The sequence below is a fragment of the Monopterus albus genome, unplaced genomic scaffold (genome assembly GCF_001952655.1).
Source record: "Monopterus albus unplaced genomic scaffold, M_albus_1.0 scaffold4.1, whole genome shotgun sequence".
NCBI lineage: Eukaryota > Metazoa > Chordata > Actinopteri > Synbranchiformes > Synbranchidae > Monopterus > Monopterus albus.
In genome coordinates, this window is record NW_018127884.1 from 6,523,767 (window position 1) to 6,546,397 (window position 22,631).

The 22,631-nt window shown below is 39.7% G+C and overlaps 1 protein-coding gene across 4 annotated transcripts in view; it reads right to left on the reverse strand.

Annotated features, from left to right (window-relative positions):
* Positions 1-2,850: 2,850 nt before the first annotated feature.
* usp10 (ubiquitin specific peptidase 10) overlaps positions 2,851-22,631 on the reverse strand; it is a 25,984-nt gene continuing 6,203 nt past the window's right edge. Inside the window, exons 2-15 of one of the 4 annotated variants that reach the window (XM_020607135.1) lie at positions 19,140-19,208; positions 18,547-18,592; positions 18,050-18,109; positions 14,080-15,312; positions 11,296-11,387; positions 10,079-10,188; positions 9,934-9,992; positions 9,755-9,858; positions 9,230-9,329; positions 8,480-8,666; positions 7,318-7,483; positions 6,282-6,426; positions 5,176-5,241; positions 2,851-4,766 (exon numbers count right to left, since the gene is read on the reverse strand). In XM_020607135.1, the coding sequence (XP_020462791.1) occupies positions 4,579-4,766; positions 5,176-5,241; positions 6,282-6,426; positions 7,318-7,483; positions 8,480-8,666; positions 9,230-9,329; positions 9,755-9,858; positions 9,934-9,992; positions 10,079-10,188; positions 11,296-11,387; positions 14,080-15,312; positions 18,050-18,109; positions 18,547-18,592; positions 19,140-19,208 (2,625 nt within the window). In that variant the 3' untranslated portion in view covers positions 2,851-4,578. Of the gene's footprint in view, positions 4,767-5,175; positions 5,242-6,281; positions 6,427-7,317; positions 7,484-8,479; positions 8,667-9,229; positions 9,330-9,754; positions 9,859-9,933; positions 9,993-10,078; positions 10,189-11,295; positions 11,388-14,079; positions 15,316-18,049; positions 18,110-18,546; positions 18,593-19,139; positions 19,209-22,631 lie in introns of all 4 variants that reach the window. The other 3 variants (XM_020607128.1, XM_020607153.1, XM_020607144.1) reach the window with 3 other exon arrangements.

Here is a 22,631-nt window from a genome sequence, read left to right on the forward strand (position 1 = left end):
ATTGCAACAATGCAAACATCCTTTGTTTGTTGCAGATACATTTATAAATTGATTACCCCAAACACAAACCCACCCACATGTAGCAAATGGATGAGAAAAATGACTTTACTCCTCACAAAGTTCTGTATGTGCACACTGGCATGAAGTCTTATCCTGGTTTGGGTCATGTTTAGGACATGAGCTTTACATGGTTAACATCCTGTGTAGATGATCACCTCAGTACAGCCATCTTAGTTTGTCAATAACTCAAATACTCATTTCTGTACTGACGGTTTGGTTTCTGAATCTCTGAAGCATTTACCTCTGCATGATTTACATTTTCCATAATCTGAAGCGAGTCCTTTAAGGGTGCACCTTCTTCCTTACACCATTTGCTAAGTAGTTTGTGCTTATTTGTTCGGTGGCCATAATTTTTTTTAAATTGTTCCCCATGTTTCCCCAACATTTTCCCCTTTGTGACCATCCACAAATACTAAGTGCCAATTATTACCATTTTGGCATAACATTTAGCAGGTGGGACCTAGTTTTTCTTTTTGTAAAGTTCAAGAACCACCATCAAACAAACACACACACACACACACATACACACACAGCTGACATGATCTGCATACACTAAAACAGAGAGGTGGTTGATTTTGACAGGGACTTGTGGAAGTCTTTGATGTTGCCAAAATGTTTACTCTCCTTGGAAACTGCAGTGCTGCTGAAAAAAGAGACACAAAATGCGATGCAGAGGATAAAAGTGATTAGAAAAACAAAGTAGGTGGTGGAGTGGAATGGAAAAGGAAATGCATAAAAATGATTCACAGAGATGGTAGAAGGCCAGATCCAGATTAGTTCAGTGAGAAGTATAAAAGGCGAGAATGATGTACAACTTTGAAGACTATAGCTTTTGTGCTTTGTAACATGTCACTTTCACCAGTTGCTGCAGTCAGAAAAGCCAGATTTGGTAAATTTGTGGGATGAAGCAGAGATAGAAAGGCAACTGGTGACAGCCTGAAAGGAAACAAAGGAAAAAGCTACTTAAAGAGTCTTAAGGGGTCATCTTTCCTTTAACACATTGTTCAAAATTATTCCAGAAGTTCAGTTGGTCTGACATCTGGCGACTGTGAAGGCCTTATATAGCTACTATAGGGCACTTCATCGTTGTTTCCTTTAGATGACCCCAATTCACTGGTTTGGGCCTTAACACCAGCTTTGATCAAGTCCCAGGTTTAAATACTGTGTACTAAGATATGGCTCAGGTTGAGCTGTTTGGGACACACTGTTCTCCTCTGCCACTGCGTGGTTTGACCCCAATGCTCAATTTTGGGTTAGTTATCTACACAGAAAATTTTTACCCATGATACTTTAACTAAAAGGGCCCAACAACAGGATCATAATATAAAACTGTAGCATGCAGCAGTAGCCTCATTGTGTGGGTGGTTGCTCCTATTGTATGCCCTGGTGGATGCTATGACCATTACAATTACTGCCTTGTGTTACAAAATGTCCGCTGTTTCAACAAACCCCTTGAAGCCTTAAAAAGGCCTGTGGGGAGCAGGCTAATGCACACGTATATACACCCACAACCCTAAAGCATGGCAGAAGGAGACACTTGAGTATAGGAGGCCTATCACCGGGTGTACAAATGTTTAATTTTCTCTTTGAGACGAGCTCCTGTAGCACAGCCCTAAAGAAAGCACTGTGGACACCGAGGCAGCCAGCTGGACCACAGGAGGGGGAGCCATAACATAGTACAAATACTTCATATAGTTTATGTTGACTTACAAGAACAAGAGACCATTTAACAGCATGGGGTAGACTATAAGACTGTGGATTGTTTTGATTTATTGTGCACATTGTCTGTAGGCAAGTCCACAGTGTAAAGACTGCAGGTGTTATCAGAAAGCCAAGTAGTCTGACTACACCTCATTAGTAAACTGCTTTTTGCACAATCCTTTATTTGAACAATAAACAAAATAGAATGCTGGAGGCTTAAAATTAAAAGACAGTATATATTTTGTTTAAAGATCAATATCCCAACAATTCCCAGCATACAACAGTGTTAGCACATACTGAAAAGAGAGAGACATTGTTGAAGCATTTTGTCAGCACATTTCCTGACCAGCCATGAGAGTGAGATCAGAGTGTACAACAGAGAGGTTAAGGTGCCTGTGTCCCAATGTCCAAACATTCTCTAAAAGGGGCAAATCAGCAGTGTCACAATTTGTGCAGAGATGACTACAAAGCCATCAGCACAACTGAGCTGTCATTAAAGATAGAGGATGTATAGATGGTCTAAAATTTCCTGTGTGAGGTGAGTCATGAACTGTGACAAGACACAGCAACAAGACCTCGGATGGAGAAGGCATAACTTTTTATTATAAACGGAAGGAAAGGCAGAAGGGTCTATATAACGCTGTCCTTTGGTTTATCCGGGAAAGGTTTCTGACGACGAAACCCACCACATGATGACATTATCACACATAGAAGCTAAAAAATAATGTTTATCAAATATGTAACTTTGAATGTTAACTTTAATTTTAAATTGAAAGACTAACCCTAATTTGTAGTAGTGAACTTACAAGCAAGGGGACATTGTAAATTAACTCCATATGCTGCTCAGAAAATGTGTCTTTCTTGTGTTTGATCTGAAGCAGATTGGTGGACATGTATGTGAGAAAGCGCAATTTCTGTAAGACAGAAAAGAATATTTGGATCAAGTTCAGGAATCCAAGTCTAAATCATGTAAAATGAATTCATTATATTCTGCAAAGTGTTAATACTGGCATGACACTGGTGGTTGGAATAAAATGGGTCTTAAGCAAAAAAGAAAAAAGAAAATGACAAAATGGGAACTCAAATCAGTCCAATAACTAGTTCTATTTTATTTGTTGTGCTTTAGCCTGTGTAATTTGTAACACCAATTCAAATGCAAGCATATTTTTCTGAAGGAATCGATGGCATAGGGACATCTAATAAATCCCCCCGCCCAAAAAACCTAACATATCTCAGGAACTAAAACAAATTTAAAACAAAAAACACAATGAATGATCCAAAAAACATCTAACAAAAGCAAACTCTTTGTGCGCATGTCCAAGGATTTTGTGCAGAGCTTAGCACAGATGAAGTTGCCTTTCCTCTCAACAGTTTCCCTTGATGAGGAGGAAACACTGAGCCACAACAGAGTGAACACAGACGTGTCAGGTACATTCCCCTAACTGTTCACAGACATTAGGCTAGCCGTTGCTGTCTGATTAAGGTTAGACACGTGCACTGAGTGGACAAACACCACACACTGAACCTAAGGCAGCCGCTGCTTTCTGCCGAGTTGGGGGTAGGAAGGGTGGTGTGGCTCCATTCTACACCGAGAAGTCACCTATACACAGGTGGAACCTGACAAGACGAAAAAAAATGAATGGATAAAGAAAGAACGAGATAGTAAATCTGTCTTGATTGGTTGTCTGTCCAGTGAAAGAACTGAATGTCTACAAGTGTAGACGTTTTTAGACTTGAGTCTAAAACTAGCACGGTCTTTCAGGATCCCAACATGTGTTCAGTCACCTAGATTTTTTTTCCTCTTTTTTTTTTTTTACATTTTGATCTAAATATTTGCAAAATATGCATTTGCCTGTCATATTGTAATCATCAATCAGTTTATATTCTGTGCACGGAAGCTTATTATTAAACTCTAAAGCGCTTTTTTTTTTTGATAGTCTTTCTAAATCTAAAGCCAGATAACACAAGGATCTCTCATACAAAGAAGCTTTTCAGTTACCATTCAATGTACCATCTTTTTAACACTTGTCTTTGTTGGCTCAAGTTGTAGCTAGATTTAAAAGCATCATAAAAGTGAGGAAACTGAGGAGGAGGAGAAGTTGTTGGTGGCAGCGAAGAACACAATCTGGCCAAGGGAGGAGAGACTCATGATGATGCTGGTGCTGGGCCTGTTCAGTGCACTAGGGCAAATTCAAATAGGCTTTTAAATTGTGGTAAATTCATTAGGCCAACACTTCTCCTTTGCTAAAAGAAAAAACACTGATATTTCTAGGTCATTTCCTTAAAAAAAAGGTCATTCAAAAAAGAGAAGTTACCCCAGCAGTCCACTTGCAGCCTGTGGTTGACAGTTCTTCCCATTCGAGCAAGTTGCTATCTGAGCCGAGCTGTGGGCTCAGAGGCAAGTCCCCAACCCAGCATCTGCCTATTCAACAGTCCTTCCTTGCTGCTTTAAAAGTAAGAAAAAAAAAACAAACAAAAAAACAAAAAAAACAAAAACACAGCAGAGGTGCACAAAGAGAAGAGAGCAGTCACAGGGAAACTGTGAGTGCAGCTTGGTTGTTGTCTTCTTTCAAAAGAAAAGAGAGAGAAGGAAAGGGGTTTTGGAAAAGCTGGTTCTCAGTAAAGCGACAGGAGGGAAGTAGAGGAAAATCTTGCAAGAGAACAAGTTGGGCAGTGTTCCTGTTCATTAGTTTGGTGTATGTTTGCATCCTGTAGATGTACTGTAATGTCAGCAAGCGCATTCTGAGCATGTATGTGTTGTGCGCAGATGTGAATGTATACAGGTGGTCTGGTGTGTATGTTGGGACGTGTGTGCGTCTACAGCAGGTCAACACGGCGGTAGTACAGCAGGTAGGCGGTGCGCTCCGCAGTCTGCTTCACCACCTGGTACTGGTGGATGACCTTCACTGCCTGGTCGTCGATGCGCAGCCAGCCGTTAAGACCGATGTGGAAGACATCCGTGGTGTAATGACCGCCTGTTGCGCTGTTCCCATGGTGATAGACAACTGGTTAAGTTGAAAGATGGGGAAAATGTATTAGGGAAACGTGGGATATTTTAGTCATTCAGAAATTATTCATCCACAACTTCAAAGCTGTTTTATTGAGACAGTTTAGTCCAAAGATTGACCCAAAATGCTGTGCAATGCAACACATCACCTACAGTAATTCTTGATACTATTTGAAAATACTAAATAAAGGCTGACTGATAAGTTTATTGATTATTATCTCAGAGTAAGTACCTCCACAAGAGAAAGAGAGAAAGATGCTTGGAGAGCAGTTATTTTGGTGGATAAAGGAGCCTTATCACAGTGAATTAAACAATTCCGGTGATGTTACAAAAACAAGACAACTTAACCCCTTGCAGGAGACCAAACAATGTGACTTAAGTACATAAACAACATAACACAAACACACCTGCAAAGAGCCTGTAAGTTCTTTGGCCTTTCACAACTTTGCTTCGTACTCCAGAGGACAAGAGATCTGAAGGGAAGGCATGGTTAGGGAAATCCACTGGTAAGAAGTTAAGAACCACTGCTAAAATTTTGTTAAAACACAGATTGTAATGCACCAAGTTCTGCTGCTGGCCTATTTTACACTGCTGAAAATTAATAGACTTAACTGAAGAGGAGCCTGGCAGTTAGTTGGAGATACTGTTCTGAGTTTGCACAATGTTTTATAAGCTTTTGTCAATTGACTGAGCACAACATATATTACATATTATTAAATATGAATGAATGTCACTTTCGGCTTTTCCCATTTAGGGGTCGCCACAGCGAATCGTCAGTGACAATTCGCATGTTGACATTTGGCATGTGTTTTATGCCGGATACCCCTCCTGACAAACCCGGGACGCAGCAGTGAAAGCGCTGCGCCTTAACCACTAGCCTACCAGGGAAGGCTATTAAATTTTATACTAAATTGATTAAACTAATCAAATAAAAACTAATTGAAAAATCAGCTTTTGCACAAAACGGTGAAAGAAAATTTTTTTGACAAACTTCACAGCAGCACTGTTCTCCTTGACTCATTCTGGTGCCTATGATTATTTACCTTTAGCTACTCCTAATTTTGTAATCTGAATCAATCAGTGTTGTCATGAGACACTCCCAAACTGAGCTGCGTGTATTGTGTTATTGAATATCATAAAGGCAAGTGTCTCTCTAAGGAACCATCGTTTGCCAAGTAAATTACATTGAGGCTAGCAATCACACTGGCCAACTCACGAAACAGTTTTTCCTCATCAAGGCTAAAGTTTTTTTGGGCAACTGAATCTTATGTACTTGTTAAATGTTATCCAGCTGTCATGATTAGGTGAGGTCAACTTTAATGTACAGTATATAAAAGAACAGCTGTCATTAACATGACTGCCTGCTGAGACGTAATCACATCATGGGCTTTGACGTTCCACACTATGATAATGAAGATGCAGTGTAGTGATTCTGCAGCTGAGCAATCACATGGTGAGATGTCTTTGACTGGTGCAAATAACTTGGATCTACAGATAATGTGAGGGACCATACCTTTGCTGATTTCCAGATCAACTGGGTATTCGATGTTCTTGGTCAGTTTCTGGCAACCTCCAGTCTTTTCAAAAACAAATCTCTTAAGATGGAGCACTAACACAGGTGGCAGCTCTTCTAGAGTTACTCTCCGACTGATCTCAATCTGAAAACAAGCATGAAATGGGAGGCAGTCAGAACATACTGTGACAGTAATAAAACATTGTCTGAGAAACAAAGTTACATTTACAAAAACTCAAAGGTTTGTTTGTAACTGTAGACTAGAAAGAAAACACAATAAAGTTCTTCTAAACAAAGCAGGGACATTTTGTTAGAAATACAAGCTTCTGCTGATCTTCAAAGCAGTGACCCACTACATTTTGTGACTTTTATTTAAAACTATGTAACGTGAGAATGGGGCTCTGGACCAACTGTCTCTAAAGTGACAAAGACTAGAATGGTAAATGGTCTTATACTTATATAGCACCTTTCTATGCTTTTACAGCACACTCAAAGCGCTTTCACATTATTGGGCCATTCACCCATTCGCACTCCCAAGCACTCCCACATTCACACACCGGTGACATCACCGGGAGCAACTGAGGGTACAGTAGAGAATGTATATAACAACAAAAAAGACAGTTAAGATGCCCATTATACACCTGTGGCACAGATGTTGCCTGCACCAGTTGTTCCGGCTTAACATTCACCGTCTGTACTTTTTCCAGATGAGCATTTTCTTCAAAGGTTGGTCTAATGTACTCAAATCAAAGCCAACTACATTTGTTAAGAAAAATCTATGTATATTTATGTCTGCTGTCACGTTGAGCCAAGATTACTCTTCATCTGTATGTTAAATCAGTGCACATGCCAAGAGCAACAATGTAAAGTAAATCAATCCACAAATATGCTTCAGCCCACTTGATCAGTAAATACAGGGGCATAAAGTTAAGATGACAAAAATAACTAATATGCAGTTTTCATTCATTTTGTTATGTGATATCATGTGACACTGACCTCATCTCACACATAGCCTGAAAGTGCATTTTCTTCATACCTCCTGCTTGGTTTTTGAAGTGTAGCCCTGGACAGACTCTCGTGCCACCAGGGTTTCCAGAGCCTCCTGAACAGTGCGGATCTTCTCGGACTGGATGTCCAGCTGCAGGGTAAAGAACGGCTGCAGAGTGGCTGACTCCTTAGAGTTTTGTTGATACACCACCGATCTGAAAAAGAAACAAATCAGCAAGTTAGGCAGACTGAAGAAATATCACAAAGACATTTAGTGGTCTCTGTAATTGAAGCAGGTTATTGTTTAAAATATTTCAATAATCGGTGCCAGTGTTTTTTTTTTTTTATCATAACCTACTTTGCTGAGATTATCTGATTTTAAAATCACTGACTACTTGCTGGCATTCCCCCTAAATTATACAGACTGTATTAAGATCAATCCATCTGTAGCTCCTCAATATTAAACAGCTGACACTGGAACTGGGCAACAACTCTGGCTGCTCCTGATGGTCGAATGGTTCTGCTGAGAGGCTTTAAACTGGGGCAAAATAAATTATAAATTGCTCGAGTTCAAACTTTACTCTGACTAGTGTCTAGAGAAGTCAAGGGTTATAGCCAAGCTCAGTGGGCGTACATACCACACTCTGTAAACATACACTCCTGTATTCCATTTCTTTCTGCTTGCAACCGTTTCTAAGAAAATAATCATTTAAAACACTGTGCAACCAGTGTAGACCAGGACTGTGCCAGACCAGAATCTCATAGAACGTGTTATTTAGGCACGCTACACCCGCACAGGTTCTTAACTTTCCAGTTTGTCTCAAAGTTAAGACCGCTGTTTGTGGATGGGTGCCCCACGCTTTGCTGTCGAGACTTCTCGCCACATTCAACCCACAGTGACTGTTATTCTGAAGGACTGTGGCGCTTGCTGGATACGGCTGGTGGCAGAACTATTTTGTGAGATGACACCGCGAACACGAGTCAAAACAAGTCGGGTTCTGCATAATCAACTCAGGGTGCACAGATGAAGACAATACTGATTATTACAAAAGGTTGGTATCTTAGCTAAACACACACACCATAACCAACAGGTGGAAAAAACTATGGCATAAAGTTTCTAAGTAACCATGGACAAACTCAATTCAACCATCAGTGTTTGTTACTTTACACAGGGTTCATCATTTTCGCTTCACACTAAAATGTCAACATACCTGATGTGCCCGCCAAAGATATCAGTGATCGGTGTGCGAACAAAGTCAGACTGGCGAGTGATAGAAGTCTTGTTTCGGGGGCCCACTTGCTCCCACTCATCCTCACTACCTTCTTCTTCTTCCTCCTTATCAGCAACAATGTCCTCTTCACCTGGCTGGGATTCAGGCCCGTTGGGTGTGGGAGCTTCTGTTAAAAATAAAATAAAATACTTCAGAGGTCAAATGACTAATGCACCTCAAAGTGCCTTGAACCAAGTAAATGAACTCCTGTGCTAAATCCCATGTCGGCTTAAAATTTGAAGGAAACTCAATGGTATATGAAAAGTGACTGAGGTACATACAGTAAATAGTGACAAGTTCCCTTGAAACTAAGGACTAGTCTTCACAGGAAAAATGAGAAACACTATAAAGCAGTATACTGTATCCATAAACTGCACACTGTAGTTGCAGATATTCTCCACTCTAGTGCTGATGGGTGTTCAGTCTCTCAGTTGCAAACGGCATTAATCTCTCATTATGACTTCAATACTGGTGTTCACATTATCAAGCCGGCCACCAGTATTTTTATTTTACAGTAAATCAGCAACAAATAGCACAAAAACATCCAACTCAAAACAGAAGCCTCATCTACTGTGGTGCAGTCTGATTATGTAGAAAGTAATTATCTTTAAGAACAATGATATGAAAAATATCTATAACGACCTTATGTGCATTGTAATATGGTTTTGATAAGTGGTAAAAGATGCTTACTCTCTTCCTGAGGCGAGATTAGTTTTTTCAATGCCAGCATCTCCTCATGCAATCCATTGAGAGTGAAGCCAAGATACTCCTCCGCATCTTCTTGTCGGCCCTGACAGCACAGCACAAGGACATCGGCACCAATTAAAACATTATCCAAAAACAAAAATGTGTGCACATTTTAATGTGCATACAAAGTCATTTGCTGAGGTAAACACAGACAGGGGTGCATGTTTTACAAGTGAGGCAGGATGAGTGCAAGTCTCATTAGGTATTAAAAGATAACCATCTCATTCAGATTTAATTGATTCATTAAACCTGAATCAGAACTGACACAGCATGTGAAACACACAAACTGCATTAATTCAAGTGAAAAATGTCTTAAAAACAACAAGAACACCCCCTGCAAGCACTGTCTGTTCCAGAGGAAGTGTATTCAAATAAAGAGCCTGATCATTAAAAAAAAAAAAATCCTGACATTTCTATCCAGTGAACATATTGTGTCTGAGATCCAGAGGCAGCACAACAGCAGCTTACCTTCTCAGAGAGACTCGACTTGATGAGAGTGAGGAGTTTATAAATGTAAGTTGGCTCAAAAGGTGCACCAGGCCGAATGTCTTTCATGACCTTATCACCAACAGCTGTGGACATAGTTAATCATACATCAGTGCTGCTGACAGTAAATGGTATCAAATGTCTCTGGACACTACTGTTACCTTGCTGTTTGGCTTTTGATGGCACAGGCATATTGTTGAACTCATTCACCAGCCTTACGCTGTCAGAGACAGACAAACAAAGGATGAGGTCTTTGTAAAACACATTGTAGCAGTTTGATATCAGCTTGTATCAGCATTCACTTACAAGTTGTCCATCATGGGTGTGGAGGAACACGGTCTCTGCATTTCACTGTGCAGGGGAATGGACTTCATCAGGTGATACATGGGAGGGCAAGCAATTAGGGCCTGCAGGGTCTGAGTGTTCAGAGTCAGGGAGCAAAACGGCATGCAGGGAAAGCAAAATAAACTGCTTTAACTAATTTGATACAAACATACAGTATGTATACGTTTCAATCTGATGAAACCCTGATGTCATTTTGGATGCTTTTGGATTTTAGGCTATTTTTGTTTCTTTAAATAGGAAGATTATTTTGTCAATAATTTTCTGATGTCATCTGTGACCAAGAGTCCAAAATCCAAAATGTATATGCAATTTACTGTTATAAAATAAATCTAGTGGAACCTGAAAGTGTTTTGTATTTTTGTCTTAAAGTACAACAATTATTCAATTAAAACAATAATTCCTCATTTAGTTTCTGGTGATCTAATGAATTGCTGCAGTTTTTATAAAACGCTAACAAGATTAATCACTAATGGCATATTGTGATCTCTTTTTTTTTTTTAAGCCTCTACTCACTGGATACTTCTGTGTATTCATTTGCACACTGTTCATATGTAGATACTCCATATTTATCTTTGCACTATTTAGATCCATTGAACTGTTCACACATGTAACTTATCTTCTTATTCTGCACTGTTTCATTCCATCTCATCCCATTGCACTAGTGTTCCATAAGCTTAATGTACCTGTCCATTACTTGTAATTTGAATTCTAAGTCTGTTGTATATCGTACATTACCCTACATATCTTACTGTAAATATCAATTGCACATATCCATCGGTAAATTAGTTCTGACTGTTCATACTGTAGATCCTGTGCACTCTGCACTGCTGTTACTGCACTTCTGGTTAGATGCTAAACCGCATTTCGTTGCCTTGTACTCGTACATGGATAATGACAATAAAGTTGAATCTAATCTAATCTAATCTTTTGGCTTTTAAGGAATTTTACAGGCAGAGCTTAAACTTGTGCCTGATCAAGTGTTGGCCACACAAAAGCAACTGCATTTCATAATGGCACACTTTCATTACAACACATGCATGGGATTTAATTAACATTTATCCCTTGTGCTAATGGCTTAGCACCAACATAAAAGCTAGTCATAATACCAACTGTCAACTACAAATAGGTCTGACGGGTTAAAAGATACTAGTGCATCAAAAAGCTGAGTGAAAGGATACAGCGTTGATATAACACCAGTTTCCCTTGTTGATCAGTCCTCTCGGCTGCAAAGACACTGGTTTATGTATCAACTTCACATTCTCAATAAGTTCTGGGGATTCAAACAAACAATATTTTTAAACATGTAGCCATACAGAACTGCAACAACATCAGTAATATTTATATGCAATTTCTGTCATTAACACTGATACGGTGAATATAATAGACCACTCCTGATACAAAAGGTACAATTTCATTTTAAAAGTGCATCAACTAAGCTTTAACCCACTGTCTGATAAACCAAGTAAAAATGGGACAAAACGTGGCATTTCTCAGCTACACTACCCTCTCCATGACACACTGCAGCCTACAGCCATTCTGTTGTCATTACAGCTTCTCTACCCTGTGTTGTCAAAATATGGTCCACACATTACCATCCCTACCACCTAGCAAAGTTTATAAGAAGCGTTTTCCAACCCACGAGTAGTCAATTCCAACAGCCAGCCATGGAGGAGCTCTTGGAAGCTACAAGTGTGAAACAGTAGCTACCAGACCAAAAGGGGTTGCGTCCATTTGCACAGAGAGTGGGACACAGAAAAAGCAAAAACCAGAGTTAACATCACTTTGACTTTGAGACAGGGGGGTCTAGAGTTAATGTGCTCAATTTGATAACAGTGACCTAGCATGATCATGACTTTACATATTGCATCAATATGATTTTAATTTAGAAGTCATCTGAGGTTTGTGTAACGTCAGTGCTTTGTGTCACATTAGGAGTATTCAGAGCATTCTACTGGATTGACAAATTTACTCAGTCAGCTAATGCCAGGTTCAGACTGGACGTTACATTATGTCCAGTTTGTTGCAACCAGGCACGCGTAGTTTGTCATCACTAGGATGAGATGTGAGGAGCAAACAGCAGTTAGGAGCTGTCAGTTTGTTGTTTTAGTCTCAAACCACCTAGGCTGAAGAGAAATTAAAAATTGTTTCTTCTTTTATTCCTGGCTCTAGTGACGACATCACAAGAGACTGTTTGAGTAAAAGCAAGAACTTGCTGTACCACGCCTAGGAAGGGAGGCTGTCATTCAGAAACACAGCTCCCATGGTAACGTGGACATCGCTTTACACAATTGATAGTAGATATTAGTATGCTCAAGCTTGTGCTTCTTTACCTCTGTACTTACACAGCATGCATATAAATGTATACAACTCAGTGCTTTACAAAGACATAATGGATTATCTGATCAACCCAGTCAGATTACTAGGTTCACTTTACACTGTGACTGGAGCCACCTCAGTTATACACTGACCCATGCCATGCCAGTACTTGACTTTTCGTGAAAAATGTGTTATTACATATATCCATAGAGCTCCTTCATGCAGCTCTATGACATTTCACACTGGAGTTTGGATTTCAGTCTGTGGTCTGGCTATGTTGTAGCATTCTCCCACAGAAAAGTCCAGAGGTTCAATATGACAAAAATACAGCTTAAGTGTGTGAGCACTGTGGCTGTATTTCATAAGTAAAATTTACCCTTCAATATGCACTGTTACAGTAAAATAAAAACAACGCACCTCTATTTATAGCCAATAAGTGCTAGGTACCTCAGCGTGCCGAGTGTGTTTGCACAGACACAAATGAGGTCTCTTAAGTTCCCTTGTGAGAGGCCAGCTGTCCAACATCCCAAACAAGCTGCATAATGAGATTTATCTAAACAGAAAAATCTTGAACTGCACATTGCTTTTAAGAGACAAAGCCCCAGTGCAAGAGACAACTTGAATGGGGGGAGCACAGCTCTGAATAAATTGCCACAAGATACAAGTTCGTAAATGAACCTCAATCATCTCAAATCAGAATAAACTGTACTTGTGAGTTCACTTCAACTGATACTTCTCCACATAACACCAAACCATTACTGTTTGAGATCAAACTTAGCCTGCACTGATCAAGATGTTTCAAGAAATCCTTTTCTACTCTTTTGGCTGAAATTAGACACTCATTTAAGTGAAGCTGTAATGTACCAGTGTGTTTCATCTGGGTAAGGCTATCATGTTCATAACAAACAGAAAACATGGGTATCCACAGAGTATTCTGTCCTTCTTCCTTGGAGTTAAAGGTCTGAATCGCTGAAATTTAAAATGCAACTATGAAGGGAAAGTTTGGCTATTACTTATAATCCATGGCATCTAAATAGCACTCTAAAATAATGGTCCATTGTCAGCTTAAAGGGAACATGTAAGTGTACGGTTCAAAGTAAAGTGGCTATACAAGAGAATCCCTACAACAGGAGAAAATGAAGCCATCCATCTATGCTATAGCTTTGTGAAGACCGCAATCCTTTGCTCACAAGGTGTGAGCCTTGCGAGCAATTCCCTGACTACCTTCAGTGGTACTGGGCAAAAGGCCAGAGTGGGTCACAAAAATGTTATTAATGACTTAATATCTGACAGCTATACAGGATGCATTACCACCATCTGGTGTTCATTTCTTGAATATGAAAGCAACACCTACAATTGTTCCCTCTGTTAAAGGCTTACTGATTAGCTCAAATTTAATATATCTAGGATGTATATTAATCAGCAGCAAAATATAAAGTTTGGTCAATTATGACTTCTACTCTTCTGAAGCATCAAATATTTAAAAGTTTACACTGCTGTAGTAATACAAGGAGTACAAACCAAACAGCTGTGTCAACATTGCCACCAAGTGGAGAATGAATGAATTTAGCAGTAACAAGCTTGAAACAACAAAACATTGCAGTTTTTTTTTTTTTTTTTGTACACAGTGAATCCTCATATAATACCTGCAAGTTTAGGGGCCATAGGATCCTCTGATACATGGACAGGGCTGTCTTTGACCTCCCCAACTTTGTCAGGCTGCTCTGGTGTGGCAAGGGAAGGAGAGACAACTTCCACAACATTCTTTACCTCCACAAAGGCCTGAGGGCTCCCAGGCAGAGGCTTCGAGTTGTGGAAGAGACTAGCCCAAGATTTGGGGAGGCTGGCAGTAGGTGCAGCTGGAATTGCAGGTGAATGGGCCTGCTCTGTCACTACTGGCTGAGCAGCACTGTCAGAGGAGACCTGCTGAGCCTGATCCCCACTCTCCCAGTCTTCTTTGTGTTCATCTGTATTGATGGGAGTATCAGGCTCTGCGAGCCCATTGGCCACCCCACTGTCTTCTACGTCCCCTCCCTTGAGTTCAGTAGTTGTATTGGAAGTGGCAACAGAGGGGGTGGCCACAGCAGGTGAGGAAGAAACTGGTGATTTGGACAGGGGGCTGTGCGGAGTATCTGAAAGTTCAGGGCTCTGTGGAGCCAAATGATCTGGCTGCTGCTCTGCAGTCCTCGGCCCCTCTGTCATCCCTCTGCTTTGAGAGGAGGATGAAGAGGGGGAAGTTGCATTGTTGCCATCTGATAAAGAGGCAGCTCCACTTGTTAAGTCCAAAGAAGAGTCATCAGGGCTATCACAAGTCCTCTGATTGGCAGTGGAGGAGGGGGGGAAATTGGCTGCTACCACAGCAGCTGCTGATGCTGCTGTGGAGACAGGTCCAGGGGTGCAAAGTTCAGCCCCTGACAATGCCTTACCATCCACATCCTCAACACTGTGGTGTGGGCCACCGAGTGCATGTCCGTTCACCAGTGCTGTCACAGGCATTCCATCTGCTGCACTGCTGTTGTTGCTGCCGCCAGTTGACGGGTCCAGGTAGTTGTAGTACCCTGGTGGCCGCTTTTTCTTTTTCTTCCTCTCTCGCTGTCCCAGGCTGCCAGGGAGTCCGTCCATGTCCTGGCAGGTCTGGTGATTGTCCAAGGCTGAGGCCTCAGAGTCAGGGCCATCCAGCGAGTTGAAGTGGGTTCCATCAGGGACATCAGCTGCTGGAGGAGCTGTCTGCTGGGCCTTCTGGGCTGTCTGGCAGCCCAGGATGAACTCTGGAGCCTGGGGGTTGAGGGTGCTTGACACCTTGAATAAAGGATCATTCACCCCAACAGTCTTGGAATCCATCACCTCGTCAACACCAAACTCAATGCGCTGATAGTCTTCTGCTGCAGATAACATTTCAATCAATTAGAAAACCAAAGTTTTGTCTTTAAATACAGTCTAAAGGATAAATATAAAAGGGACACTGACTGTAAAGTCATGGCCAAAAATACTGTCACCCCTGCATGTCTGTCAGAAAAAGCAACACTTCTCCCAGAAAACTGTAATGTGCAGTCACATCTTCTTTGGTATTCCCATGTTTACTTCTTTTGTTTGCATTGAAACAACACAAGAGCCAATTCTGATACATTCCACACAGAACTCCAAAAATGGACTGGACAGAATTACTGACACCTTTTCAAAATCATGAGAAATAGTTGTATTTCCAGCATGTGAAACATAAAAAAACCAGATTGGAGTTTGCCAAAACTTACCTGAGGAAGCCACAATCCTTCCGGGAGAATGTCCTGTGGACAGATGAGACTAAAATAGAGCTTTGTGACAGAGCACATCCTTCTACTGTTTTCAGAGAATAAAATGAGGCCTTCAAAGAAGAGAACATGGTCCCTACAGTCAAACGCGGTGGAGGTTCACTGATGATTTGGGGTTGCTTTGCTGCTTCAGGCTCTGCATGTCTCGACAGTGTGTATGGAATTATGAAATCTGAAGACTACCAACAAATTCTGAGGCACAATGTAGGGCCCGGTGTCAGAAAGTTGAGTCTCTGTCAGAGGTCATGGGTCTTACAGCAGGACGCTGACACAAAGGAAACTTCAAAAAGCAGCTAGAAATGGTTTCAGACAATGAGCTGGAGAGTTCTGAAGTGGCCAGCAATGAGTCCAGATCTAAATTCCATAGAGTACACATGGAGAGATCTTAAAACAGCAGTTGGGAGAAGGATCCCTTCAAATCTGAGACCTGGAGCAGCTGGCAAACGAAGAGTGGTCCAAAACTCCAGTAGAGAGGTGGAAGAAACTCACTGATGGCTACAGGAAGTGATTTATTATTTTGTCCAAAGGGTGTGCTACCAAATATTAAGCTTAGGGTGTCAACAATTCTGTCTAGTCCATTTCTGGATTTTTGTGTGAAAAGTATCAGATTTGGCTTTTTGTGTTGCTCCAATGCAAACAAAAGAAATAAACATGTGAATAAAAAAAGAATGTGATTAACAATTTTCTGGGCGAAGTGGTGCGTTATCTGGCAGAAACGCAGGGGTGACAATATTTTTGGCCATGACTGTACTAACCAAAAGCAATAAATCCTGCAGGACCTATTTTTAGCTTCAACAACCACTGTTGCATCTATGCTCAACTAAGCCACTCTCTGCCTGGGCTTGTGTGAAGTGAGTTGACCAATTTTCAGTATTTTCAATTAGGCAGAAAGAGACAATACTGTCTTGGAGCTATATATTCTAGAATATGCTTATGTAATAATGATTTTTATTTCCTAACAAGTAGCAGGTCAAATGGGAAGACTTGAGAAGCTGTGACAAAAGTGAATACTGTCCTTGATAATTTGTAAAAAAAAAAAATCCTGATTTTATGAGCAGACTGTTGAAACAATTTCATTTCTGAAGCAAAACCAGATTATTCATAAAATCTGATATTATGTACAATAGATCCCTTGACAACAGACTACCAAGGCACATGGTCAGATTTATTGTAACCCTTCATTGGAAGATTGAGCTCCAATCACCTAAAGGTGGACTTACCTACATTTAACCAACTAATACAGTGTACAACAAAAAAGAACAAGACAAAATATGGCATACTTGAAGATAACAGGCTGAATGTATACCTTCCAATAATAGTTTAAATTTTAAACAATATTCTTTTATAGATGACCAGGTCCAGTTTTAGGGGAATTAAAATATTTCCAACAGTACATTTTTAAACCTTGGGGAGACAATACATATTTTATGATGTATACTCAAAGGTCAGCCATAAAAGAACCATAAGTGTAAATGAACCATTTATTCCATACATTAAGCTTTCTGATAGCAACTGACATACATAAGATTTATAAATGCTGGTGCCGCCTCATCTGGCGGTTTATCCCAAATTAACCTAATCTGGTGTAGTTTAACTGTGTTTTGTCATCAAAACGCTCTGAAATAAAGATGTAAAGACAAAGAATTATAGTCATACTTAAAAACGATTGACTTCACTGTTTAGTTCACATGTTTTGCATTGAAGTTTAAATAGTAAATTAATATGCCAGTGGGAGATGCAAAGAGAAAAGTGAAAAACACACAGCAAACATTAGTAACTGCAAATCAAAAGAATTCCCCCAAGTCTTATGACAGCTGACTGGCCATCCAAAGTATAAACCCTGATATTCGGCAGGGGTTAAGATGGTATGAAAACAGTAGTTACATCCTCAGATGGGATTAGAATGTTCTGTTAGTGTTACTGAAATCATATATCATGACTGTAAAATGCACCCAGCAGTAAAACCTTAATAATGAAAGGCTAAATATGTACACACATGTTAGCAATGACATAAAACCATCACTATGCCCTTAGCAAATAAGCTGTGATTTTAAATTGTACAAAAATTCAGTCCAGTTTTAATTCAACTTGAAGCCCTGCACTGGTGAAAATGCATTATATGCGAGAAGATAAAATAATTAACAGCATCTTGGAGCATGCAAAGCTCTACAGATTTTGCCGAGAGGCAAGAGAAAGAACACAAGCGCAAGGTTTAGAAAGCCACCAGTTTTTGAAACCTGGATTCTGAGTTTTTCAGTAAAAGTACAACAGCTAGTCAAGCCACAGGGTGCGAGACACCTCAACTCACCGCAAACCTGCAGTCCAACAGACTCCATAATATAAGGTACCGCAGGAGTGCAGTAACTTCCTGAATAATCAATACAAATCAAGGTAAGGCAAATGTCATGTGCAGATAAAGTACCATTTCAAAGAAAGGTGGCTGCTATAAAATTTTTAATTGGCTGGCTCAAAAATCAAAGAATGAAAATGGCTGATGAATTCTTAAAATAATGAAATGGCAAGGATCTACTGGGATTTGTAATCCATTCTAAACAATATTAGCTGTATTATATGCATAAATATATGCAAAAATAATCACATTAAAACCATCTCCCTGACAGGCACGTCAGGTCAGCTCAGGTCAGCTCAGCCTAGGCTGCAAACCTACATTTTAAAGACCTGTTTAAAAAGCTAGAGGCTAACAGTCAACTCCTGAGAGAGGGCAAGGTACTCTAATGCTAGTACATTTTAAAGAAACAAAAAAACACATCATCTAGCAATCTATTGTATATGAAATGTACATACCAGAAGACTGACTGACGCATGGAACTTTGTCATTGAATGGAGGAAGCTAAAGAGACAAAATACAAAGTTAGGTGTTAAAAAAATAAACAAAAAAATTTGTTCAAATAACACCAGTGTCTGATTTACTACCATTTCAAAAAGTTTAGAAATCAAAATAAGTTGTAAAATACTGGAAGTTGTTTGATACGAGATGAAACACTGGCAAGGACATAAATAACCCGCAGTTTAAATTATGAACGCTAAATATCTAAAGACTTTTTGAAATGAAATAACCAAAAATGATGATTATCATACACAAAATATTATTTTAAAAGACGCTACATGGAGCATTAAGAAAACCAATCATCAGTGCCAATTAACAAGGGCACCTTTGTAACATTTTGGTCAACCTGGAGCATCAGTTTTTAAAGTCAGGTAAGAGGATTAGCAAGTTTCTTTTCCATTTCCCATGAGGCCTTTTGCTTCCTGTTATAGAAGATCAGGCTGACCAATACAGGCTGCCAAATTTTCTTGTAAACTGTCAGCCATCAAAGCCACCCATGTGACAATGTAAAAACCAACTAATACTGTGTCTTTAAAACCCATTTACTTACCTCAACAAAACAACGTGGCGTCACAAAAAACTGATTGATCTCATCAGGGCTGAATTCCCCAAAGATGTACTGTGGAGAAAGAAAATAAAATAAAATAAATATAGCTATTAGCTGAGAAGAAAGGTAACACTATAATAGCAACTTCACTCAAAAATATTTTTCCTGACTTCATAACTGCTGAATACATAATTGTAAATATATAAAATATTGTAATAATAAAGCAGATTGTATAACTTAACATGAATTGTATGACACACCATTAAAAATTCCCAAAACATGAGCTCATACCACCAACACAAGAGACTGCAAGAGACTGAACCAAGGGAAAAGTCAAATAAAATGCACATCAAAAGACAGAACCTTCCACCGCATAACTGGAACTAATTCAAAAGGTGCAGTCAGTGGATATCTAGGTACAGGGGTTCTCACCAAGCCAAGGCAGCAATGGAAGCTTGAGCAAAGGTAAAGCACAAGATAAAATGCTGAGTCACACAGTGTTGTGCATAAACCATGACCTCGAACAGCTCAGATTAGATCAGAGGACCAATCTGCTTTGAAGCAAGTTTTAAAGTCACTAACAAAAGGTTAATACAAAGAATGCAAATCCCTTCATCTGAAAAACAAGTCAAAGTATGGGTCATTCTTTCCTGTGTACTTTAACAGAACGAAACTAAGAAAGCAGTATGAGCCTCTTGGATGACAGAGACATACAGCATATTATGCACACATGCGATTTTAAAAACTGCATTAATCCAGACAGAGGAATTACCTTCTAGTCAGTGTTTATAAAGATAATCACATTTATTGGCCAAGTATGTTACACACAAGGAATCGTTTCTGGTACAGAACCGATGGCAGCCATCTGCGGCGCCAACTCAATCTATGGCTCTAACCATCAGGGGCAACGGGGGGTTCAGTGTCTTGCCCAAGGACACTTGGAGATTCGAACCTTCAACCTTCCGGTTGGGAGACAACTGCTCTACCCACTGCACTGTCGCCTCCCCCAACTCCCCCCATTATGTCAAATAATAATCTGGAGCAGTGAACTATCAATAATTACACAATGATATATCTGCTCAGTTACATCACAAACTACAGCCTCAAAAAATACAGGAGTATGAGGCCATAAAAATGCAGGAGCAAAGTCATAAAGTAATTTATGTTGAATGAATGAATAAATAAGTAAAGTAACAATTAGGGCAGTAACAATTAACTGAGCACCTGACAGAGAAAATTAACTGGTAACTAATAAACTGTCACTTTTCAAGCAAAGACACAAAAACATTTAGAGGTTCTAAATTTCCAAATGTGATGTGTTGTCACTTCTTTGTCACATGAGAAAATACTGAATATCTTTGGGTTTTGGACTAGTGATTGGGTAAAACTCGCCATGAGAATCTGGTATTTGTGCCATTTTTTGACTTTCTGTAGAGATTAATCAGTTGAGGAAACAATGGAAATACTTGCAGCAGTTACTAGGATGACTGAAAAAGTGATCTACAGTCTGGATAAAATATTTGTGTGCACAAATATAACAATATAATAAACCATTTAATTAACTTGCAGGTTCAGGCTTTCCTAATACATATGGGCTTTAAAATAAGGCCTTCAGAGTTAAGTGTCTGTACCCGTCAGATGAACCCAAGTCAATTTGTAATCAGACGTGTGTTGTGGACAACATTACTGGAGTATCAACAACCTGATAAACAAGTAATGGAACTGTAATTAGTAGTGAAATAGGGAGGAAGAATTATACAGGTGTGTGCCATGCAGAAAATAAATAAATAACCGAAGAACAAGTTGCTATACCGTTACGAGTCCCCACGTGAGGGCCCACATTGCTGAAATGGCACCGCAAGTGACAAACAGCCAGCCATAATCAAATAATCTTCCATTTTTCATCAATTTACTTTTTTTTTTTATATTACTCAGTGGTATCACAATATTGGTTCAGTTTTCATACATCTTATTTACTGTAGTTATGCTACACCCCTGATGAATTACCCAACTGAGCTTCAGGTCAAAACACAGCACTAAGTGTCCACATGAGGATGAAAAAACAAAGCGACTGAGAAAAGGTGAAATGAACCCGCTAACCATGCTGTTAATTCTCTCTGTACAATAAACAGTGCAAAGTGAAAGGGGAGGCACTGAGGGGGGGGAGTGCGGTTCAAGCAGATGCAGCTCTTTGTAAACGAGTCCCCACGTGAGGGCCCACATTGCTGAAATGGCACCGCAAGTGACAAACAGCCAGCCATAATCAAATAACCATGGGACGGCTGACAAAATCACAACAGAAAGAATGTCCCTTTGCTTCTTTTTGCAAGCATGCCACACGTATCACACTAAGCCTCCCTGGCTGTTCGTTTGGGCTGAGGATTACAACAAATTAGCCTTGTGTATGATTTCAGAGTTTAGTGACAACACCACACACACACACCACCAAGTCTATAAGAATGGCGTAGCATAATAGAGAGCAGGGTTGGGATAGTACTAAAACAAATAACTGATTATTCATTGATATATGCACACACAAAGTGATGACACCGCCCATTTTAATATACAGTCAGATATATTTTAATATGCTTTAAAAACCGTGACCTGTCCCATCTTATTCGCTATGTTACATAGGAACATATCCTACACTTTTGTAAGTTCTTTGCTTGTTTGCCAAGATGGGCAAAGGGTTACTTTTAGCTGCCTTTACAAAGAATACATGAAGTAGGTTATAACTTTGTTGGTAATTGTTATGAAGACTAGTATCAACAGAGAAAGCTGAGTAAAGAAATTACTAACATAGCTAAGTTGGAATTTCCTTCAAAAAATTTTGACCCCAGCTGATAAAAAGCAGCTAAGCTGTCTGGAAACTAGTGAAAATCCTACTATTAGCAATCACCGAATAAATAACTATTTGAAAATATACATACTCCAATTACAATCTGATAGATGTAAATAGATTGCGGCGCAGACAGCCCATTTACTTTAACCATAACAGGTGGCACATCCAGCACTTCTGTGCTTGTCATCTTAAACTGGTATGCAGTGTATTAATGTTCAACTTGGCTGAGCATAAAAATGTTGGAGTGCCACTACAAATAAGGTCAGACTAGTTTTCAATGAACCTCTGGAGCATGTCTGTGCCTGCATATTGGTGTGATGTCGCAATAGGGTGACAGTGGGATCATAAAACATGAAACACAAAGAAGAAAAACACTAGAAGAAAAGAATTATTGTCATTTATTTTGTTTAAAGGCATACTATTGGACAAAAGCAACTTCTCAAGAGTTCAATAATGAGGCAACACCATTTATTTATATGGTTAGCAACAGACAACATAAACCACCGTCTGTTTTTTTTATTATGCTTAGGGGAGAAAAGGGTTGGTTATCATATTCATTACAAGTTGCTCCCTAGAGGACATGGTTAAAAAAATGTTGGCACTGAAATTTTCAAAACTGGAGTCAGAGGTCACATACTGTGACAGTTCAGCAG